This window comes from Limulus polyphemus, unplaced genomic scaffold (genome assembly GCF_000517525.1).
Source record: "Limulus polyphemus unplaced genomic scaffold, Limulus_polyphemus-2.1.2 Scaffold945, whole genome shotgun sequence".
NCBI lineage: Eukaryota > Metazoa > Arthropoda > Merostomata > Xiphosura > Limulidae > Limulus > Limulus polyphemus.
This window is the reverse complement of record NW_013666555.1, coordinates 185,438-207,053: the sequence shown is the minus strand read 5'-3', so window position 1 is coordinate 207,053 and position 21,616 is coordinate 185,438. Positions and strand designations below refer to the sequence as shown.

The 21,616-nt window shown below is 35.3% G+C and overlaps 1 protein-coding gene across 3 annotated transcripts in view; it reads right to left on the bottom strand.

The window, feature by feature from the left end:
• Positions 1 to 711: 711 nt before the first annotated feature.
• LOC106461370 overlaps positions 712 to 21,616 on the bottom strand; it is a 78,844-nt gene continuing 57,939 nt past the window's right edge. For all 3 annotated transcript variants that reach the window (XM_022388316.1, XM_013921188.2, XM_022388317.1), the window contains 2 exons: positions 11,096 to 13,569; positions 712 to 4,763 (listed from right to left, as the gene is read on the bottom strand). In XM_022388316.1, coding sequence (XP_022244024.1) covers positions 11,114 to 13,321 — 2,208 coding nt within the window. In that variant the 5' untranslated portion in view covers positions 13,322 to 13,569 and the 3' untranslated portion in view covers positions 712 to 4,763; positions 11,096 to 11,113. The remainder of the gene's footprint in view (positions 4,764 to 11,095; positions 13,570 to 21,616) is intronic.

The following is a 21,616-nucleotide window of genomic DNA, read 5'->3' as shown; positions in this document are numbered from 1 at the left end:
TATAGTAGTGAGGTATCGAAAATAAAACTTGTTGTTAAACAAATGTTTAAACAACTCTACTTATTCAATTATTTACAAGCTGCCCAGTGTCGGATAACAATACGAAGAATTAAATTGTGGCGGATTGCTACAAGTTCTTCAAATACCTATAGAATGATATGTTTCTTTTTAGTGAGTGTAAAACACGTAAATACACCTGTTTGACTTCTCTATACAGTTGCAGAAATACCGGGACAAGCCATGATCAGTTCCAGATCAGTTCTTATATCAACACATTTATTTTACCTCCAATTATTTAAACCGAAGTGTATCCTCTACAAACACTTCTTAACCAGAATGCAGTTATTTACCAGATTCTATTATCTAACTCATTCGAAATGTGAAAGATAATAAGTTGTTGCCGTTTCTTTTCTACAGGTATATAATCGACGTGATACGCTGGACATAAAAGATTTAGCAAAATTTAACAAATATAGTGGTATTAACGTAATGTAGAAAATGTGATAACTATCTCGATTATTAACTGAATTAAAATCTAGAAGGAACTGGAATGCATATTTAGTTCCGCAGTGAGTTTTAAAGTTAGTGTAACAACAAGTTTAGTGTTTCTTTTGTTACTAATGAAGCTCGTGACTTACTGTTTTCCAAACAAAAACTTACACTCTCAATCAAATATGTCTTTAGTAATCCAAGTTACACATTACAGCCATCTTTAATAGTTTCAAAAGTTTTATTCCCATTGTCGATATATGTATATATATATCTCTTTAAATGAAAGACAAAATACATGTACAAAATACGAAGAAAATCGTGAACGTTCTATTATTTTTGTGCAAAAAATCTACATTACATACTAAAATATTTCAGGCGAACTGTATCACACCTCGTTTAAATGTACGAACGGATAATCCACATTGAGGGAAGAGTCTTGTGTAAGAATAGACATGCATTTTGAGGGATGAGTACAGTGTACTTTCGGATAATTCCGAGTATGGGAAAGGGCCAGTGAACGAACAGACAATCCAAATTAAGGGAAGGGTACAGTGTAAGAACGGATTATCCAAACTGGGGAATGATCCAGTGTAGGAACGGATAACTGAAATTGGGAGAAGGTTCAAGGAAAGCAACAGTAAAAGACAGTGGTATCTTTTAACCATGATGTTCGATATACAACAATTTTAAAAATTCAACAATAGTAACATCACATCCACCAAAAGAGGATCTCATCACAGTGACGCTCCACCTATCGGGACAAACAGAGAATAGACCAACAGGTGGAGGATGGGCACTCAATCACAGGCTTACTTATCTTCTGAGGTTTTAACCTAGTTTAACTGTACACAGAAAGGAAGTATTTAGATTGAGCAATTCATGGGTGAGTGTAATTGTTCACAGTTTAAAAACACCAAACAAATATTTATACAATGACATACAAAATTCAGTACATCAACGTATATATATACCTAAAACATTTATATATTTACTAAATAAACAAATATCTAAAGTCTGCAAAATCACAATATTATTCACAATAGCAAGTGACCATCATACGAAATGCTTAGAAGTTCCTAAGGAAACAATCATTAATTAGTTTTAAGTTTAAAGCTACAAACTTAGAGTAATGAACGTGCTGACTTGAAATACATAAAAACACATTTATTAACAATGTCTGACCTTTTCACGACAACAATAAAAACTACTCAAGTTCAAATTTTCGTTTCAAATTGATACTACGACACTGACTTCTCCAACAGATGTCGCTTCTGTTGTAAATTAGATAAACTCTGATTTATTTATTATTAATATTTAAGTTTTAAATATTGGATAGTACACTATGTCATAGCATTTTAATAAAAAAAAAACACACACACACACACACGCAAAGAAACAACAAGTTTGATATATTAAACTAGCTACAAGTTATATTTATTGAATCAAATTTAATTTTCTATAAAATTAAACATTGAGTGGAGCATGACCTTGAAATACAGTTTTTAACGTTCAAACAAACAAGTATGAAAAGAAGACATGTTCTTATCTAATGGTGTATAGTACTTTCTTCAGTATTAATTATTTTAATGTGTAAACATATGAACAGTCTCGTCCATTTATTTTTTTCATCGGACGATTAGGGTTGTGAATCAGCTGACAAACGAGATGTATCCAAATTGAAAGAGATCGTAAGATGTAAAGTCATTGAACAAAATGCACATAACGTTTACTGCATCGAAACAAAACAGAGGGTGTAGGAAATATTTATATATTTACAATTAATGTTTCCATATGGCGTTTAATTAATACGACAATGTAAAAAAATTTGCTCTTCACTGTGATGGGTCACATAAACTTATTACACTTGTTTTACCGGGAAAGCAAAGTTCGTCAGTTTCGTCACATAATACGTGACTTTTTTTCAAGCCTTTAAAAACTTGTTTCTGTGTTAATTGTTTGTCGTGTTTGGCAAATGTGCCTTTCCACTTCAGCAGTGATAATGTGGTGACCTACACTTTAACTTATATAGACTAGAAGTGAAAAACCCAGAACTTAATTTGAAAACGAGTCAGAAAGTACGTTCCAGTGTTTAAGGAATGTTCTTTTGTTTTTCTGGAAACTTCAGCAAAACTGTATTAAGTTCTTTCACACAGTCAGTTTAAAACAAAGATTATATGTATATGTGTTTGTGACAATAATAAACTTTCATGGTAAGTATTACAGTATGTTACAGAAATTGAACATGAGAGATACGCATGCGTGTATTAAGCCGAATTTCGGAAATAAGATGCTTGTAGCTTAAAAGATCTATTCAAAACTTCCGCATTGAAATTTAATCAATTGCTCAATCTGTACACCTTTAGCGAAATTCTGTACACTATTTGAAAATTCTGCCTTGAAACTAAAATATATATATATATTGTTTAAAATTCTCTCCTGAAACTACGACATATAACATATATTGTTTGAAAGTTTTTCTCCTGAAACTACAATATATACATATACATACATTCTGTTTGAAAGTTCTCTCCTGAAACTACAATATATATATATATATAGTGTTTGAAAGATCTGTTTGCCAATGAAAAGTTCATATTCTTAAGAGTGCATCAAACACGAAAATGTTCTGGTTTCTGTTTCTCCTATATTCCATATGACAGGTTTTTTTTTTCTAGCGTAGCCCACTTGTGACCACAAGGCTCCAAATATTGTACAGAATAAGCAGAAGAAAAAAATGACCCATTAATGGGCATTCTTTTAAAGTTAGTGTTTACAATGATATTTACAAAGAACTTGAGCACCAGATGAGCACACTAAACTCACAAAGAAACAAAAATATCAATTAACTGTACTACGGTGCAGAAGTGTTTGGCACAAGTCAGCTGCCAAACATAAAATGTCACAAGTAAAATAAACAAACGAAAAAAGTGAGCAAACGGTGACCAATGACAATAATTCTGATAATGGTAAAAACAAGATTCTACTTATATATATATATATATCTACACAACTATTTTTACATATCCTCACTGAAACAAGCGTCCGATATCAGCTGTTCACGGGGTTATCGGAATCTCGTCAATTTTTTAATGAGTTGAGTATTATAAAAAAGTAGCCTAATTATCATAGTTGCCGAGGCAACGACTAGTGCAAAACTGGGATGCATGACGAAATAAGCAATAGAGTTTTTTTTAACCGACTCTACGTCAATATTTCAATGCCTTTTAAAAGTACAAGATTTTTTAAACAACGTTTTACTAATCATAAGTAAAAAATATATATATATTTATGCAGAATAGTGTACAATTTTCATCAAACTACTAAATTAGAAAAAAAAAACTATTTGACTGGTAACGTAAAAGGTTTAAAATTCACATAGTGTGGAAACATACACGTTGCTTTACGAACTGTGTGAATCCATCAGTTTTGAGCTTAAAGGAATCGTAGATTTTATATTTCGATTTTTATTACGAAAATTGTTCCTGGAAACTGTTCATTTCATTTATGCGTTATTTTTTTCCTTTTGTATGCAACTGGAGCTTATAGTGGTCATTTCCGCTTTTTTTTCTTGGAATACAACTGGTGCTGCTGGTCGCTTCTATTATTTTTTCCTGTTGAGATGTAACCGGAACTTGTTGTAATTTCCATTGTTTTTCCTGGTAGGATACGAGTGGAGTTGGTGAAAAACACCAGGAGTCGCTTTATGTATAAAAATCCAAGAATTAGTGACTCTAGTTATTAAATATTGTCGATTTGTGGCATTTTACCATTTATAAATCGATATTTACAGCACTACACCTTAAAACACCATGATAGAAGTCCTCTATAAAGAATACAGTCACATCATTTCTATATTCGATCAAGAAAATCTCATATTTTATCAGTATCACGATAGACCAGATAGTCAGACTTCATTCTAAAGCTCATCCAGAGATAAAAGTACATCACACATTAACGTGTCCGCTCGCCAGCATCGAAACTCAACTCAACTGGAACAATCTGAACAATTAGACAATCAGAAGCTCTAGAACCACAGAGATAATGTGTTAGAACTGCTCGGACATTTTTACAAGAGGACTGGTGATGTCATTACGCGCGAGAGTGATACACAGATTCTCATCCGACAAAAAGTGAAACAATTCATGGAAAGGGGGAGGAACAGGTGGCTGAAACACCAAAAACCACGTGGTCGATATCGTCGTTCACATGAAGTAATGAATGACGTATATCTAACAGCATCTTGTTATCAGCAATTCAAGAATTTCGTGTACCTGAAAAATAAAGAATTGATTAAATTACAGCAATTTTAGTAGAGTTAAAAACTATTTGAAAGAACACGTAAATAGAGAAATTGACAAAAAAAAATTCTCGATGAATCCAGTAATGATTTCCAGCCATGGCTTAGATCACAGTGACGATAAAAATATTATATTAATAAACTTTATATGATTTTAAATGAAACTTCCAAATTAGCATAAACGTACTGGCCTTTAATTAATTTACTTTATTTAAACAAATGTTGTTGTTTTTTACAAAGAAATGACACTAATATTAATGTCCCCTCGTGAGAGAAGAATTACAAAGATAAAATCAGGGGTTCAATTCCCCTCGGTGAACACAGCAGATAGCTCGAAGTGGTTTTGCTATAATAAAACACACATACTAATATTAAAATAAATTTAACAAACCGCCATCTATGATAGAGATTGTAAATGCTAGCTTCTGAAATTCCTTATGAAACTATCGAACCAGTGGGACTATGACCCACCTTTACAGGGCCGCAATAATGCAAATTTAATGTCTGAACTACGATTTTGCACTTTTTCAGTTAAATGTTCATTGCCGCTATAATGTAAATTTAATTTCTTTAACCAAGTTACGAACGGTAATTAGTAGGCCTACTTATTTACGTGCTTTAATGTAAATCAATGCTAAATTTTTGGTCCGCTTACTGGGAAACCCGTTAAAAGTGTTTTCACGAAATATCCAGGTTTCCAAAGGGGTTAGGGTGAAGAGTTTTACTTTTGTGCAAACCTCGGGGCCGAGGTGATTCGTTTGACACCACTTAGATATTGATGAGGCAGGGTAAACATTTTTACCTTTGTGCAAGCCTTGGGACCTAGACGGTTCGTTTGGTACCACTTAGGAGAAGTTGGTATTAGTTGATTGGTAATTGTTGTACGTTTTGGCAAGTAAACAACGTTAAACTTAAGTGACTATAAATCGGAACATCGATCGGCTTTTTTCTGTCGTACTTTGAAAAAACACTCATTTGCAATAGCAGGGATATACATCGATTTGGCGTATTTTGGTAATTCGCCTAAAGCAAAGAACATGCATTATCACGCAGGAAAAATAAATTCGATAAACTCTTTAAATACTATTAAATAACATTATTAAGCTGTAATCATGTTTCACCGACTAAAATAGATTTTCAGCCGCGGCATTGTGGCTCATAGAATGACTCTGAGTTTTTTTGTTTTTTTTTAAAGTACAAACGTTTAACTCATAACTCCATCAACGTGACCGATTTGAGATCTAATTACAGTTTTGGACTCAGGAGGTCAAACTCTTTCGATTGATATATTTGACCACGCCCAAGGTGTCGTAGAGTAATTTATTCTTATCCTGCCTAAAAGAATTTCAATTTGAGGGTAAGCTGGTAGAGATCCTGGTGAATAATAAAATCAAATTGGGTATACGCGCGCTCCACATTTGGTATCGCTGGCGCACAAAAATATAGCTAACAAAAGGGGAAATAAAGGTCTCATAGATGAATTTACTCTAATACCGCCTAAAAAAATTCAAGTGCCGCGGCTATTGAGGATTCCCTCTTCTTTTGTCATGAAAACTGAAAATAACTAGTGATTTCGAACTCTTTACGAAAGTACTTACCACCTCTAACGTAAACTACACTTTGTCGGTAATGCGCATGCGTATCACCGAATCCAGACAAACATCCAAATTCTATACTTCTCGTCATATCCTTCTCATAGATTATGCGTTGTGCAAAATATTTTACATAATACTACTGCTGTTTTTTGTTTGCTTTTTACTATTATAGCAATTTAATATATATATATATTTTGACATTTAGTTAATGTAATTTTATTTTTTAATCAAAAATACTATTGCTTATAGTAGTTTTTAACTTCAGTCTGTTTCAACAGTCTCTGCAACAGTGGCACTATGTTATTGTTAATCACCTATATAGTGCTGACTCTGATTAAGTCATGTAATCGAAAGTAGACCAAACATGATTTCTAACTACGTCTGAGAATGTTTTTTTTTATAGGTATCACGGAAAAGCCAGAGTGATGTTCCGATTGGGTGACTGTGCTAAAGCTGGTCAAGGACCGTCTCATACGTAAATAGTAGATTCTTCAATGAACCTTTTAATAATCATTTTCATTGCAAGGGGTCAAAGCATAATTCCCCTAGTTATACATAACAAAAAAATTAAGTTCAGTACATTATTTGGGTCATTAACAAAGAACGTGTCGTGAATTTACATAATACATATGGGTGTACACATATATGTACAATTTATTTCATGATAACCGCCTAAATGTGACTAAAATGTCGATTCAAAAATGTTTGAATTTTTTAACATTCACCCATTAAAGTGACTCAGTCAGTTATGTAATAGTTTCTGTCAGAAGAGCCGTTACAGTACTGCAAGGTTCCGGGTAACCTACAGGATAAAAATAGGATAAGAAGGAGATAAAATTATTTTTCTTAGTAAATATGCCACAAAATGATGCTGAACACAATCATCAACTAGGGTACATAACGGTTTGTACAGTAAAAGTAAAGTACCCACCAGCGGCTGAGCGGTAACTCTGAAGGCTCGTAACGTTACAAAGTGGGTTTCGATACCCGTGGTTATCACAAAAAAAAAGAAAGAAAAAAAAAACGTTTCCAAGACGATCAGCCGACAGCTAATACTTCCAACCTAGGAAACTAATTCGTAGTATTCTCTAATTTTTGACGTGATTCAGAGAGTTTTCAATTGCCATATTATAGCTACTAGGTTATACTTTGTTGTCAGATTTACCATGGCAACGCGTGCAAAGACCAACAGAGTATATCAACGGTTGTGATTCGAAATGACCCAATAGCATAGAATTTGGAACGAATCGGGTTCTCGGTTAAAATAACTTTTAATCGCTCAATCTTGTAAGCACAGATACTTTTCGACAGCTTGGAAACGTAAATTAAGGTTTTTTTACATTACCACTTTTACTGTGAGCGTGCAGCAAGCAATCGGCTGTACAATTACAAGCATGTTATTAGCTTATTCATGCGTGCATCGCTATGACTAAAACTTCCAAACTCATAAAGCGTCTTAGTTCAGAACCACAAATAATTACTACAAATCTTATATCATAAAACACATCTAACGTCAGTGAAAGAGTGAAATTATTTGGGGTAAGATTATGTGTGTACAGGAAACTTTTATCGCATATCCACCTAAGTAAAATGCTAATTAATTTGAAGTAGGTTTTAGTTCAATAACTTGAGACCGTATAACGTTTATATAATATTTATAAAATGAAACATCTAGTACCTAAGTATCAATAACATATCGAAAGTCAAGGTACAGTAAACTGTGATTTCTGAAACGTGGTTTAATGATTATGTTTTGGAAAAAAAATGTTTAATATCGGACTATTATTAGTTATAGAAACTTTGTCAAATTATTTATCATACTCTCTCTGTTTTTGCATTGTTTCTGTAAGTTGATTTGAAATGAGAACTAGGTTGACCTACCCCATTACTGTTAATATGTAGCCGTCCTTTTAGAAGTAACCAATCAGATTCGGGAAACGGCAGGAACTATGTACTTACAATTTTAATTACACTGATGGACAACTGATACTTGCGAATTCTCAAAAATTCTGAAAGGGGTTAGTTGTTTGTGGTACAGGTACGTATGCAACTTGTTATAAGTCTGGCATCTGTTTCTGTATGATCTTTTATCCTACTCTCATCCTCTTTGCATCATTTAAGTTTAGTATTTCACACATTAATGAATTCACATATCTTACGTCATGAAATTCAAATTCACTATATACAAATACAAGTCAAATAGAGGCTATTACATGGGAAAGGAAAATATGAAACGAATAGATATCAACGACCTCGTACAATTACCCTTTCACCACAGTCTAGACAAAAAGATTAGGTAATTATGACGTAATTTTGTGGCACCGGAGTGGAACTTCTAAAGTGTCACTCTTAATATGTGTGAATAAAATAAATAACACTTTACATAACAATATTATCTAACTAAAAGTAGAAAAAGGAAATAGCGAGATCGATTCACGAGAAGAAATTAGTGTAAGCAGTTGGGGTTAAAATCTGGTGGTAACAGCAGTTTACTGTTGCAACATCTAGCAGGTCAAACACATAATTAGCCCCAGGGCCACCACGAAGGTGCGTGTTGCTAAAGTGACTATTAAAACTGCCCCCCGACAGAGTTCTTTTGTCAAATTTCAGTAGCCGACATGACGTCGATCACGCAGCTTCTCGGCTCCAGTAGAGTTGGTGCCTGTTTAAAGCGAGACGAACATCATACAAATTTCTGTCTTCTATAAACTCTTAGCTTTTGGCAACAACAAATCTTCCAGCTAGCCCATGGGCATGAGTCTGAACTTTAATTTGCTAAAGGTAATTGCAATTTAGTAATAGAGGCTATTTGTGGAATTGAACGTATACAATTAGCCAGCAGATAGATACACTACCAACATTGCAGGAGTATAACCACTCGGTTTATTGGTCTTCTGGATTTATCCCATTGTTCTTCATGCATGTTTATATTAAATCACCATTATTGTTGATTACTGATACTTCATACTGTCTGAGGTAGAACTGTATGTTTATATAAGATCACCATTATGCTTGGTTACTGACACCTGATAATGGTTGCAGTAGAACTGTGCTCCTCCACAATCTATTCTCCTCTTATTGGAAACATTGTAAACAATTTCTGACACCAGGCTAGAAGAAAGCAACCAACCTTATGGTAAGCCTAATGCACAATTGAGTATATCCGAGAGTCTAATCCTATGGATTAGGTATGTGACCTGATCGAACCAGTCTTACCTCTCTATTCTTAGTCATTAACATAAAGTTTAAACAATTTCGGCACCAAATGCTGGCAAGAGCTCTCTCTGGAAATTTAGCTACACACCCAAATTTGCGTCAACGTTAACTACTCATTCTACAGGTTTTAGGTGGCAAAGATATTAGGGGGCTACAAGTATCCATGTCACATAAAAACAAATCAAACATAAATCGAGTCCACGAATAACCAACATCACCGTCCTTTTGGTTTACGTATTAAGAACGTAAAAGCAGTCACTGATTAGCGAACAATATCTTTTTCTTGACATGTATAGTATGAACACGAATGAACTCGCTGATTAACCAACGCTAAAGTCCGTTTCTTGTTCTATAATATCATTAGCAGCAATGGAGTCAATGATTACCTGACATTACTGTCTTCTCGATGTCTAATATTAACAACGGAATCAGTGATCATCTGACATTACTGTCTTCTTGATGTCTGATATTAACAATGGAGCCAATGATTACCTGACGTTACTGTCTTCTTGATGTCTGATATTAACAATGAGTCAATGATTACCTGACATTACTGTCTTCTTGATGTATAATATTAACAATAGAGTCAATGATTACCTGACATTACTGTCTTCTTGATGTATAATATTAACAATAGAGTCAATGATTACCTGACATTACTGTCTTTTTGATGTATAATATTAACAATAGAGTCAATGATTACCTTACATTACTGTCTTCTTGATGTATAATATTAACAATAGAGTCAATGATTACCTGACATTACTGTCTTTTTGATGTATAATATTAACAATAGAGTCAATGATTACCTTACATTACTGTCTTCTTGATGTATAATATTAACAATGGAGTCAATGATTACCTGACATTACTGTCTTCTTGATGTCTAATATTAACAATGGAGTCAATGATTACCTGACGTTACTATCTTCTTGATGTCTGATATTAACAATGGAGCCAATGATTACCTGACGTTACTGTCTTCTTGATATATAATATTAACAATAGAGTCAATGATTACCTGACGTTACTATCTTCTTAACGCTTTAATAAAAAAAGTCTTTGTGTCATTTTCAAAGAAATGGCTCGTTTCTTAAAACAGGTCAGAAATTCAATACACACTTCCAACATACTAATCAGGAATTTAGAATTGCCTTAACAGCTCTTAGATGGTGTAGAAGTGTTATTACGTTAATCTGGGATTCAGAATTTATGTGGAACTTACCAGGAAGATAATTCTGAGTGAGACTAGGTAATAATAGAAAGAGCTAATATATTTCACAAGGGCGTTTTCTTTGTTCGGAGCATGTACAGCGGCATCACGTCTCGAACCTTGGACCCTTTAAACAGCAGTCCAACATGCTAGCCACAAAGCTATGCTTTGCCCTAAAGCTAAATACTACTTAACTACTCAAAAATACTGCGAAGTAAGTGTGGTGACTTTTTTAGTTGAAATTATTAAAATATTTTAACAATATAGGAAATGTTTACTAACCTAAACATACGTCTGTGGTCATTCTTTTCCAGGGGACCCACTAGATGGCGTCGTTGGACTCCTAACGGTTAAGGCACTCATCTTCTGCGTGGGTGAAGATGACCCAAACTCTTCTACGATCACTTTCTCTCTGGGTGATTTTTCTCGAGGTGATTCACTGACATCTTCAACGCTAGAGCTGCTGTCTGGAAGCTCGTAGCGCGCATGCGTTCTCATGTGGCGCGTAATCATGTCCCTTCTGCAAGCAGCGTAGGGACACTGTGGACATTTATACGGTTTCTCTCCTGTGTGGGTACGCTGATGTGTACTCAGGTGGTCACTTCTGCTGAAAACCTGGCCACACACCCTGCAAGTGTAGGGTTTCACTCCCGTGTGTAGCCGCATGTGGCGGGTAAGCATGTCACTTCGAGCAAAAGAGCGCTTACAAACCTCACATGCGTAGGTTTTCGAAACGGTTTCGTTCTGCCTACTTCGGTGCCTCGACGCTATATGTTTGGCTAGTCTGTCATGTAGCGAAAACATCTGACTACAAATGGGACACACGTATGCAACTTCTTGACCTGTAGCTCCCTCTACCTCTAAATTGTATCTCACTACTGGACTATCTCGTCTTAACAGACCACTTTCTGTAACCACTGGAGACGTTGGCGTACCAAAGTGTGACCCTAACTCTGTCTTGAGAGTAAGAAACCCCCGAGTTCCTACTCCAGCACTAACTGGGTGTGTCATGTCAAACATGGTAAAAGAATGAGAGCCATGGGGACTAACCTCGTGTTCACTAGTATAAGTACCGGGAGACAAGGGTACATACGTTTTCGACACGGTTTCTGGTATAGCACCGCCAAGTGGCTTCTCTGGTATGAGCATTGGTCTTGGACTGCGTGTCTTCATCGACAGGTCTAATGGCGAGTCCTGTGGTGTTGATTGGTCTGATTCCAAGCTTCCGCTCTTCTGTATGTTAGGTATTTTTAATGGCTTCGGAACAAGGCGACCATGTCGTATCACAGTACCGTGTACTGCCTCTTGAAGGTGCGGAGGAGGGGCCATCATAGATTGCTTTTGTTCTGTGCTACCTTCTAGCCATTGCTGAAGGTCACTGTCAGAATGACTTCGCCGACGGTAAAGTTCTGGTAAATATTTTGGCTGAAAAAAGGTTTCATAACCAGACGTAAATGGTGAGATGGGGGTAAGAGGTGATATAGGTGAACTAGGAAGCATTTTTACTGCCTCAAGTAGTGACCCCTGGTGTCCTGGTTCATCCCACGACAAGCCAAAAGACAAATGATGTCCAAATCTCCCACTAGTACGCCCAGCTAGGGTTTTGCAGTGGTGACAATTGCAGATGGGGAAGGTGGGAATGGGACTCTCAACTAGTGGTACCTTTGGCCGAACTGCTCCATCAACCATACCAAGTACACCTTGAGGTGTAGTTACAGGAGGAGGGTGTAGATAAGGTGACAAAAATTGTTTAGGTGCCCCTTCCTCAAGGTTGAAAGTGGAGATTGTATCTCCAAGAAACGGATCATCAGTTCTCTCTCCTTCAGGTCCTGGACTGAGTGGAAGTTCTTGCTCCGTGGAGCGAGATTCACTGTCCTCGCGACTGCCCCCTGAAGCTGGAGGAGTGAAGATGCAAGAAGGCGATTTCTCATCTATCTTTTCTCCGAGATCGGTGTCTTCAGAGGTCCGCTGGAACAATGGCTTCCTGCTAGAGTCGTAATGGTATGAACTGTCTAAAGGAATTGACACGTCTGAATAGACAGGAGTTGGTACTCGAAACATAGGCGATCGTGGCGATCTCTGGCGAGATTGAGACTCGAAAGACGGAGATTCGAAAATGTGTTCTATAGTTGGAGGCATGCTAACTGGAACTGTATCTATATGCTCAGATAAGTCTTCTTCTACCTCTCCCAAATCAAGTTTTGCTTGAGCTGTTAAACTGATATCAGAATCAACTGAAAGTTGCTTCTGAGGTGCTTTAGGGACTTTAATATGTCTAGCAGGCACCAAACAAAATTTCTCCTCTTGCGGTTTTTCTTCAACTGTTCTTTCTTGACTGCTTGAAATTGTCTCTTCAGGAATGCCCTCAGTATTTCTCTTCTCGATTTGAGTAGCGAGTTTGTCCACAACAGCGCTTAAGCGTTTTCTTTTGCGAGTGTTGGCAACATCAACCGACTTTGCACCATCTTCTTCAGTACTAGTGGTCATTGTTAGGCTCTGTTCAGCCATACTACATCTGGACACTGGTCATCATCCATTCAGAGGCAGACCAGTCAACGATTCTAATCTAATTTTTTATGACAAATTCTCAGGATTTTCTTGATAAGATGGTTATTCTCCCACGTTATTCTCACCAATCAACATTCAGTGATAGATAACTTAACAGTGAAGGACTCAGTCCAATAATTCCTGCTTTTATTTTTCACAGTGAATCCAACACTTGAATTTTTATCTTCTTCTAACAAATTTTGTATGTTCTGAAAAGAAAAAAATTAAAATTATGTTTCCAAAAGATAATATGGTATAGTGAAAAGTCATTTATGCAAGAAAGTGGAAAGCAATTACAATATATGAAATGTCACTAGTTATTGTGCGTAGCGGTTAGATATTTATATATGTTAACATATATATCAAGGCTTAATACTTTACATAAAGATGCATTCAATATTACAGAAAGATGTGGAAAATGTTTGTGATTGTATTATGATGCGCAGATTATGTGTAAACAATCCAGGGAATCGTTTCACAATCCATAACGAAAGCGAAGTGGATAATTTTATGTTCTGTACTCGGTTGTTTTATGTAGTGACGTAATTGTTTGTTTGTTATGGATTTCGCACAAAGCTACACGTGGGCTGTCTGCGCTCGCCGTCCCTAATTTAGCAGTGTAAGACTAGAGGGAAGGCAGCTAGTCATCACCACCCACCGCCAACTCTTGGGCTACTTCTTTAACAACAAATAGTGGGATTGACCGTCACATTATAACGCCCACACGGCTGAAAGGGCGAGCATGTTTGGTGGGACGGGGATTCGAACCCGCGACCCTCATATTGCGAGTCGAGGACCCTAACCACCTGGCCATGCCGGGCTTAGTGACGTAATAACATGTCCGCACAAAAATATGTTACAACTTACGGTTTAGTGTAGTACAAAATGCATGTATTTTTTTTTCTCAGCTATACACATTTGTCTAACATTATCGAAATACATTCTAAACCATACAGAATATTCCACTTCAGCTTTTCATGGAAATCTAGTCTATTAAAAAATTTATTAACTTTACACTGCATTCCTTCACGTGCAATTATGTCAGAGCAATAATTCGAAAGATTAAAATAAATACATCATTCTGAAAACATTATTAACACGCCTAAATTTTATTTTGGTAAATTGCGCATCTACGACTATCACAGCGGGATAGATTATTGTTTCAGTTACAAGCGACAAACTGGTTGAAACTATCTGCATCATTCTACACAGTGGCACAACAAGGAACAAAGTGTTTCAAGCTCTCTCTGGCATTCTACACAGTGGCAAAACAAGAAACAAACTTCGATACGGAAAGTTTCGGATAGTTTGTTCCTTGTGCCACTGCGTATAATGATGCAGATCATTATTGAATTCTACACACTGGCACAACAAGAAACAAACTGGGTGAAACTATCTGTACCATTCTACGAGGTGGTACAACAAGAAACAAACTGTGTGAAACTATCTGTACCATTCTATAAGGTGGTACAACAAGAAACAAACTGTGTGAAACTATCTGTATCATTCTACACGGTGGCACAACAAGAAACAAACTGGGTGAAACTATCTGTATCATTCTACACGGTGGCACAACAAGAAACAAACTGGGTGAAACTATCTGTACCATTCTACATGGTGGCACAACAAGAAACAAACTGTGTGAAACTATCTGTACCATTCTACAAGGTGGTACAACAAGAAACAAACTGTGTGAAACTATCTGTACCATTCTACAAGGTGGTACAACGAGGGACAAACTGTGTGAAACTATCTGTACCATTCTACGGTGGCACAACAAGGGACAAAATGTGTAAAACTATGTGCATTACTTTTTATAGTCATACAACAAGGGATAAACTGTATAAAACTATCTGCATCACTCTATATGCATATACGAGTACTTTACCTTAGGAAACTAAAATAACGAGAATTCTGGGGTTTTAACATGTAAAATATCTTTGCTTTTAATAACGTATTACTCGTATATCTTGCTAAATTCAACACTTTTGTAGTCTTCTTTGGGTGTTGCTATCAAACATAATTATGTCTTATGTTTTTTTTAGCAGAAAATGATAAAATATTATGTAGCTCCATAACTTATTTAAAGTTAATGCTAAATTATGTTAGAACATGCGATAAATTCAGTCATGTCATTTATGAAGTTTCTTGAATTAGAATACATCATGAAGATGGTTTTTCAAAGAGATATTTATCATATTTGATGTCAGAGGGCAGCACTTGATACATTCACAGATGATTTCAGCATACACAAAGTAATTGATTTTAAATACTTGCATTATAACACTTTACACTTTCGACTCAATCTGCATGAAAGTTTTAACTAAACATATTAGTGTTATATTTAATTTCAATCACAACACAGATTGTCTTAAATAATTTCAACTTTTATTTATCCATTCATAACCTAGTAGAGGAAAAAACAAAGTTGCGTGTGTAACAAAAATAGATTTCGAAATTTATATGCAACAAGGTAAACAGTTTTATTTATTGTTTCTTAGTTAAGAACATAAAAATCCTAAAGATCATTCATGGGAAAATGTCCAAAAAAGTAATATATTTTCATAGTTACCGCGTTTGCTTTATTTGTAAAGAAAAAACAACAACCAAGTACAAATCGTCTTTAAAGTGTAAGAGAGAACTGCAACGAATGTTTTACGGACTCAAAACGTTCCTCCTGTATTAGTAACGTATTTACGGAACCCGTAGAGATCTGATTACATGATATGACCTTGAACCCTACCAATTAGGTTTAGAAAAATGTCGAATAGGAAAACAAAACCGAATAAGATTCAAAAGCGACACGTTATTCCCAGGAATAAAAGTTTATTATTGACTGTTTCTGCTCAGCTTATGTGTAAAAGCATTGCATATTTGTTTAGATGTTTTATACACTCTAGGACGAGTGAAATATTTGTATTGAAACAGTTTTGGAGCTAAAACGCTGTACACGTCCATACCTGAAAAGCCTACGTAATAATTACGAGGATGCAAATGATCAATTTAATCAATTCACGATTAGGTAGGAAACTTCTTCCATGGTGTTAACAGCGACTTAACGAGTCACTTAACCGAAGTTACACCCATTCTTAGATGCATGTATCAGGATACTTTTTAGGCTTAATGAAACATTAAAAAAAGAATGGCCATTCTGGTCCTTACTGTTGATATATATATATATTCTTATTAGACCAAACTTTCCTCGTCAGAAACAAAACAACAATTTAGCAGCATTGCTCTCTGACAGAATGGATAACAGTCTGAAAAAAAAACAAAAAACAGGCGGATGAATGTTGGAAGAATAAGCTTCCAGATTAGGATACTCAAAAGTCACATGTCTGTCAAGAGTACAGTTTGAGAACCAGACAGCTGCACCTCCTTTATGTGTCCCATTATGCTGTAATTGAAAAACGAGCAGCAATCTTTAATTCTACAATAAACAATACACACAATAAACAATACACACAATAAACAATTCCTCCTGCGAAGAGTCCACTTCTCTTTATGTTTGTACCTTTTCTCGGAGAAAGGACCAACCAACTTATATTACTTACATATATACCTCATTAAAGCAGAGATCATCACCGTTTCAACTCATTACAATATACAATATAATGAAGCATTGGAAAACACGCAGCACGTGTACAACTCATATATATACATAAAGTTTAATCATCATTTGATCGTTATTGAAAAACACATACACTCGCTGCGCATAGTTCATAGCTTTTCAAATGGCAAAGTACAGAATAATCAGCCATAGATTGCAAACCTGAAAAACTGTAGTCAGAATGATGTCGTTTTTACAAACATATCTTACACACAGAATCATTTTGAAAAACAATTATCTCCATATTATTTTAATAGAATATATTTAACTTCTCTACACTGACGATAATTGAAGTTCGTACAATCATTACGCAACATAGCCCGTGCCCTGTTATTATGGGTGTCGATCCAACAAACTTCGGTCTAATAATAGTGAGATGAACAGATGAATTCGATTCTTTCACTAGGCCAGAAATTTTCGCTCTTTTCCTTTCTATGTTTGTATCTGTTTGGTCTTTCTGTTTATTGAGCGCTTTTTTAAAAACTCTGCAAGAAACAGTTAAGTATGATGTAGGTCCCACGAGACCTAGCGATGCCGTCAACGAGCTCAACTCGGAATCCCATCCTCCGCGCAGGTAGTAGAAACACAGGGACGTTTGCTGCAAGAACAAATAAAGTTCTTAATATAACACATTGTTGCACGACAAGGCTCATAGTGTTACGCAGACTAAGTTATAGTTTGGGTTAAAATACTTTAATTATAGATAATATATATATATATTATCAGAGTTTCACGTGCTGACGTCAAAACAGACTTTTATGTTTATTACCGAAGTGGCGGGAAAACAACAGAGTTTCTCCGGCCCTTCCAGCGTTCCCGGGACTGAAGCACTTAGACGAAGACACTGGGATAACATGCCACTAACTGCCGCATACTTGTTCCTGTTCTTCCATAGAGTTAAATACCATACAGAGTGTTCCGAATACTCAAGCTCAATACTCAGTAATAATAATAATGAAATTTCCAATACACCACAATAAAAATGCAAGGCACTATAGCTCTGGTAATTAAGATTAGCTTAAACTGGTCGTTTGAACATTTTCATACACATTTGTACGGCAGACTATTATAGCTACAGATACACTGCGCCGTCTTGTACATATCACGCATACCATGCGACTTTTTCAACCGTAAAAAGTTTCAATATAAAATATCTGCACCCTGAAGACGCATATCGTAGCATTTTAAAATTCTCAACACGTGCTGTTATCGAACTGCAAATGTTGTCTTAAATATCTTATTTAATAGAAAAACCTCACTATGAGAAAGACCAGCTTAAACACGTGAATGAACGAACTCGTTTTCATCTTACCTGTGAAAAATGGTACCGATCACTACCCAGCACGTGCTGCTTCTTCCTGTGTTGCTAACCTTCTCCGCTTCTTAGCGCGAGTCTCCACCACCGCATACAGGGACTCCTACTGCTTCCCCTCCCGGGGCACCAACCTACCTGAACAACAGCTCAAACTGCCCCCCCCCTTTACTCTCTCTCCCTGGCGTTCCCATATAGCCAACAGGGGCCACGGTCAATGCGACTTCTGATTTCAGAATAACCACAGTAATTAATCACATTTAATGTTTTATAACTTTCAATCTGTGAAGAAGGTCATCCAATGTTTACGTAAGGCCACATTTGACAACTGCATGGATGTAATAATTTCTACTCAGAGCAAAACGCCATTTTCTAAATTACTATATTTAAACAAAACCAAAACCTTCATGAACACCTATAAGGAGTCCAAATCTCAAAGCAGTTTTTGTGTTGCAAAACAAAGAACAGACCCGACTTATTCTATGAACTATTTTGAAAAGGAAATGACTCATTCGGTGATAAGGATTGTGAATTATCATGAGCTAAGCCTGAAGCTATGACACCTTGTCCTACAGGTCCACATTATAAGTATTCAATATATCAGTATAGATGGCTTCCGGTCGGTACACTACCTACGACATCCTCTTTGGCACATTTGTTTTTCTTATATGCACTTATAATATTCAAATTGCCGTAAAACAATTCTGGGAACTAACGACTAAAAGAAGGACACAAGACAATAGTAAACGTATTGAACTAATCAAAACAGGTTGGTTATTGTGGTATTTTAAAACTACTCGCGTAAGTTAGGGGGTCGTATTAAAACGTCATTATGTACATAAACCACTTATTAAAATGTCACTTGTCTTACACAACAAAATGTAATTAAAACGTGCAGTTCGTTTGCGTTATCTTCGCATAGTTCTAAAATTAAAGCATTCAAAGTATCATTGGTGAATGATATAACAGAAAAATGAAGAACAAGCTTGTTTAACACTTCTTTAAAGTATGGACGCATAAGAAAAATATCTTCAGGATACATGTTATTGTGGCCTGTGATTTACAAGCCTCCAACAGATGGCGCTAAGTGTGTATAGTCAATTTCAAAACATTTACATCACAAGAATGAAAAAACTGTCAACATCTTGCAGGTGTACACCCTGCGTGGTCTATATGCATAAAAAAAGGTATTTCATTTATAGCTGTGCCCCTGAAGAAAGAGGTAAACCAGTTTGGTTTGGTTTTTAAGTTGTAAAATAAAAACCTCATCACAGTCCTCAGAACATCCGTGGAGAAAACAACGATGTAATCGAAAATTTTCTTTATTTATCGAATTAAAGAGTTTTTACTGAAACTGAGAACTATGAAACAAGTATCAAAATAAGTGAGAGCTTTTATTCACTTTCTCAAAAAAAACCTGCAGTAGGTTATGCTGACTAATAATATGGATTCGACTGAATTTGGAAACAGTGACAGCGCACTTATTTCCATAAAAAGGAACCAGAACTGGCAAGATGTCCACATCAGTACACGAAATAAATCAGAAAACGAATTTAAAGTCAGACTGATACTTTTAAAAGTTAACATTCCCTGAGTTAAGTGCTTCAGTGATAACTAGATGATTCCTGATACACAACCTGGGGTTCTGTATGGCAGAACCACTAATGGAGGCAGTTTTCGAGAAGATGCTGAGCTCATCAGCGGGTCCTTATACGATCATTAAAGCCTAGTTTAGTATTAGACACACATGTTTATTAGATACGCACATTAATGTGTTAAACTTAATTCATCTATCTGGATGATTGGACGGACATTCGAGCTCCAGTGTACTCGCCCTCTTTGAATATGCAGCTTATCAGTGTAGGAAGAACACGTCAGTTGATAATGTGTTGCCAACACTTTGAACCTGGTCACCGTGGTATCAAGTCACTTGAAATGTTTTTCTTGTACCTTTAAAAACTTCTCATGCCGGTATCACCGAAGCAGAAAAAATCGTTACCCTCTGGGAATTGCTAATAAGCAGCTGTGGCAATGAATCATCGGGCTGGTTTTTTCTAATCCCTCCTCTGTCTTCTTCTGACAGACAATCATTTTAGTGATATAATCTTATTTGTGATTGTTTTGTATCTTTTGTTAGAAGTAAGCGAAATTTATCGGCCAGTTTCTCAGAAGACTGGGGACTACAGATGGGTAATTCGGTCTATTTGGAGACACGATTCGTATTAATTAGCACGGAAAAATATAATTATTCAGCGAAAATGACACATCTTGAATAGTTTTCGAAGTAAAATCAATAGTTTACCCGAATAAGACTATATCACCAAAATGATATAAAATTATATCACCCAAATAATATAAGATTATATCACTAAAATGAAATAATATTATATCACTAAAATGAAATAAGATTATATCACTGAAATGAAATAAGATTCTATCACTAAAATGATATAAGATTATATCACTAAAATGAAATAATATTATATCACTAAAATGAAATAAGATTCTATCACTAAAATGATATAAGATTATATCACTAAAATGAAATAAGATTATATCACTAAAATGAGATAAGATTATATCACTAAAATGATACAAGATTATATCACTAAAATGATACGTATAAGAAATCCAAGTGAAAACACAAGCTTAATAAACAGAAAATAAATCTAACAAAAGTATCATAGATAGAACAAAGTAACGTTACAGAACAAAATGAACTTAAAAATCGAAAAATAACATAAACCTACAAAAAGTAGTATAAATCCCATAGTTATATGAACCTGATAAAAACAACAACAACACAGTACACTAAAATCGACAAAGTAACATAAACCTAGTAGAACTTTATAAGTATGACACAGTGACAAAATTTTAATAAAGGAATATAAGTAGAATAAAAATACATAACTCTAACACACCAACATAAACGTAAGAAAGTTAATAATACTACTGAAAATACACAACTCTAACAAAGCAACATAAACGTAAGAAAGTTAATAATACTACTGAAAATACATAACTCTAACAAAGCAACATAAACGTAAGAAAGTTAATAATACTACTGAAAATACACAACTCTAACAAAGCAACATAAACGTAAGAAAGTTAATAATACTACTGAAAATACACAACTCTAACAAAGCAACATAAACGTAAGAAAGTTAATAATACTACTGAAAATACACAACTCTAACACACCAACATAAACGTAAGAAAGTTAATAATACTACTGAAAATACACATCTCTAACAAAGCAACATAAACGTAAGAAAGTTAATAATACTACTGAAAATACACATCTCTAACAAAGCAACATAAACGTAAGAAAGTT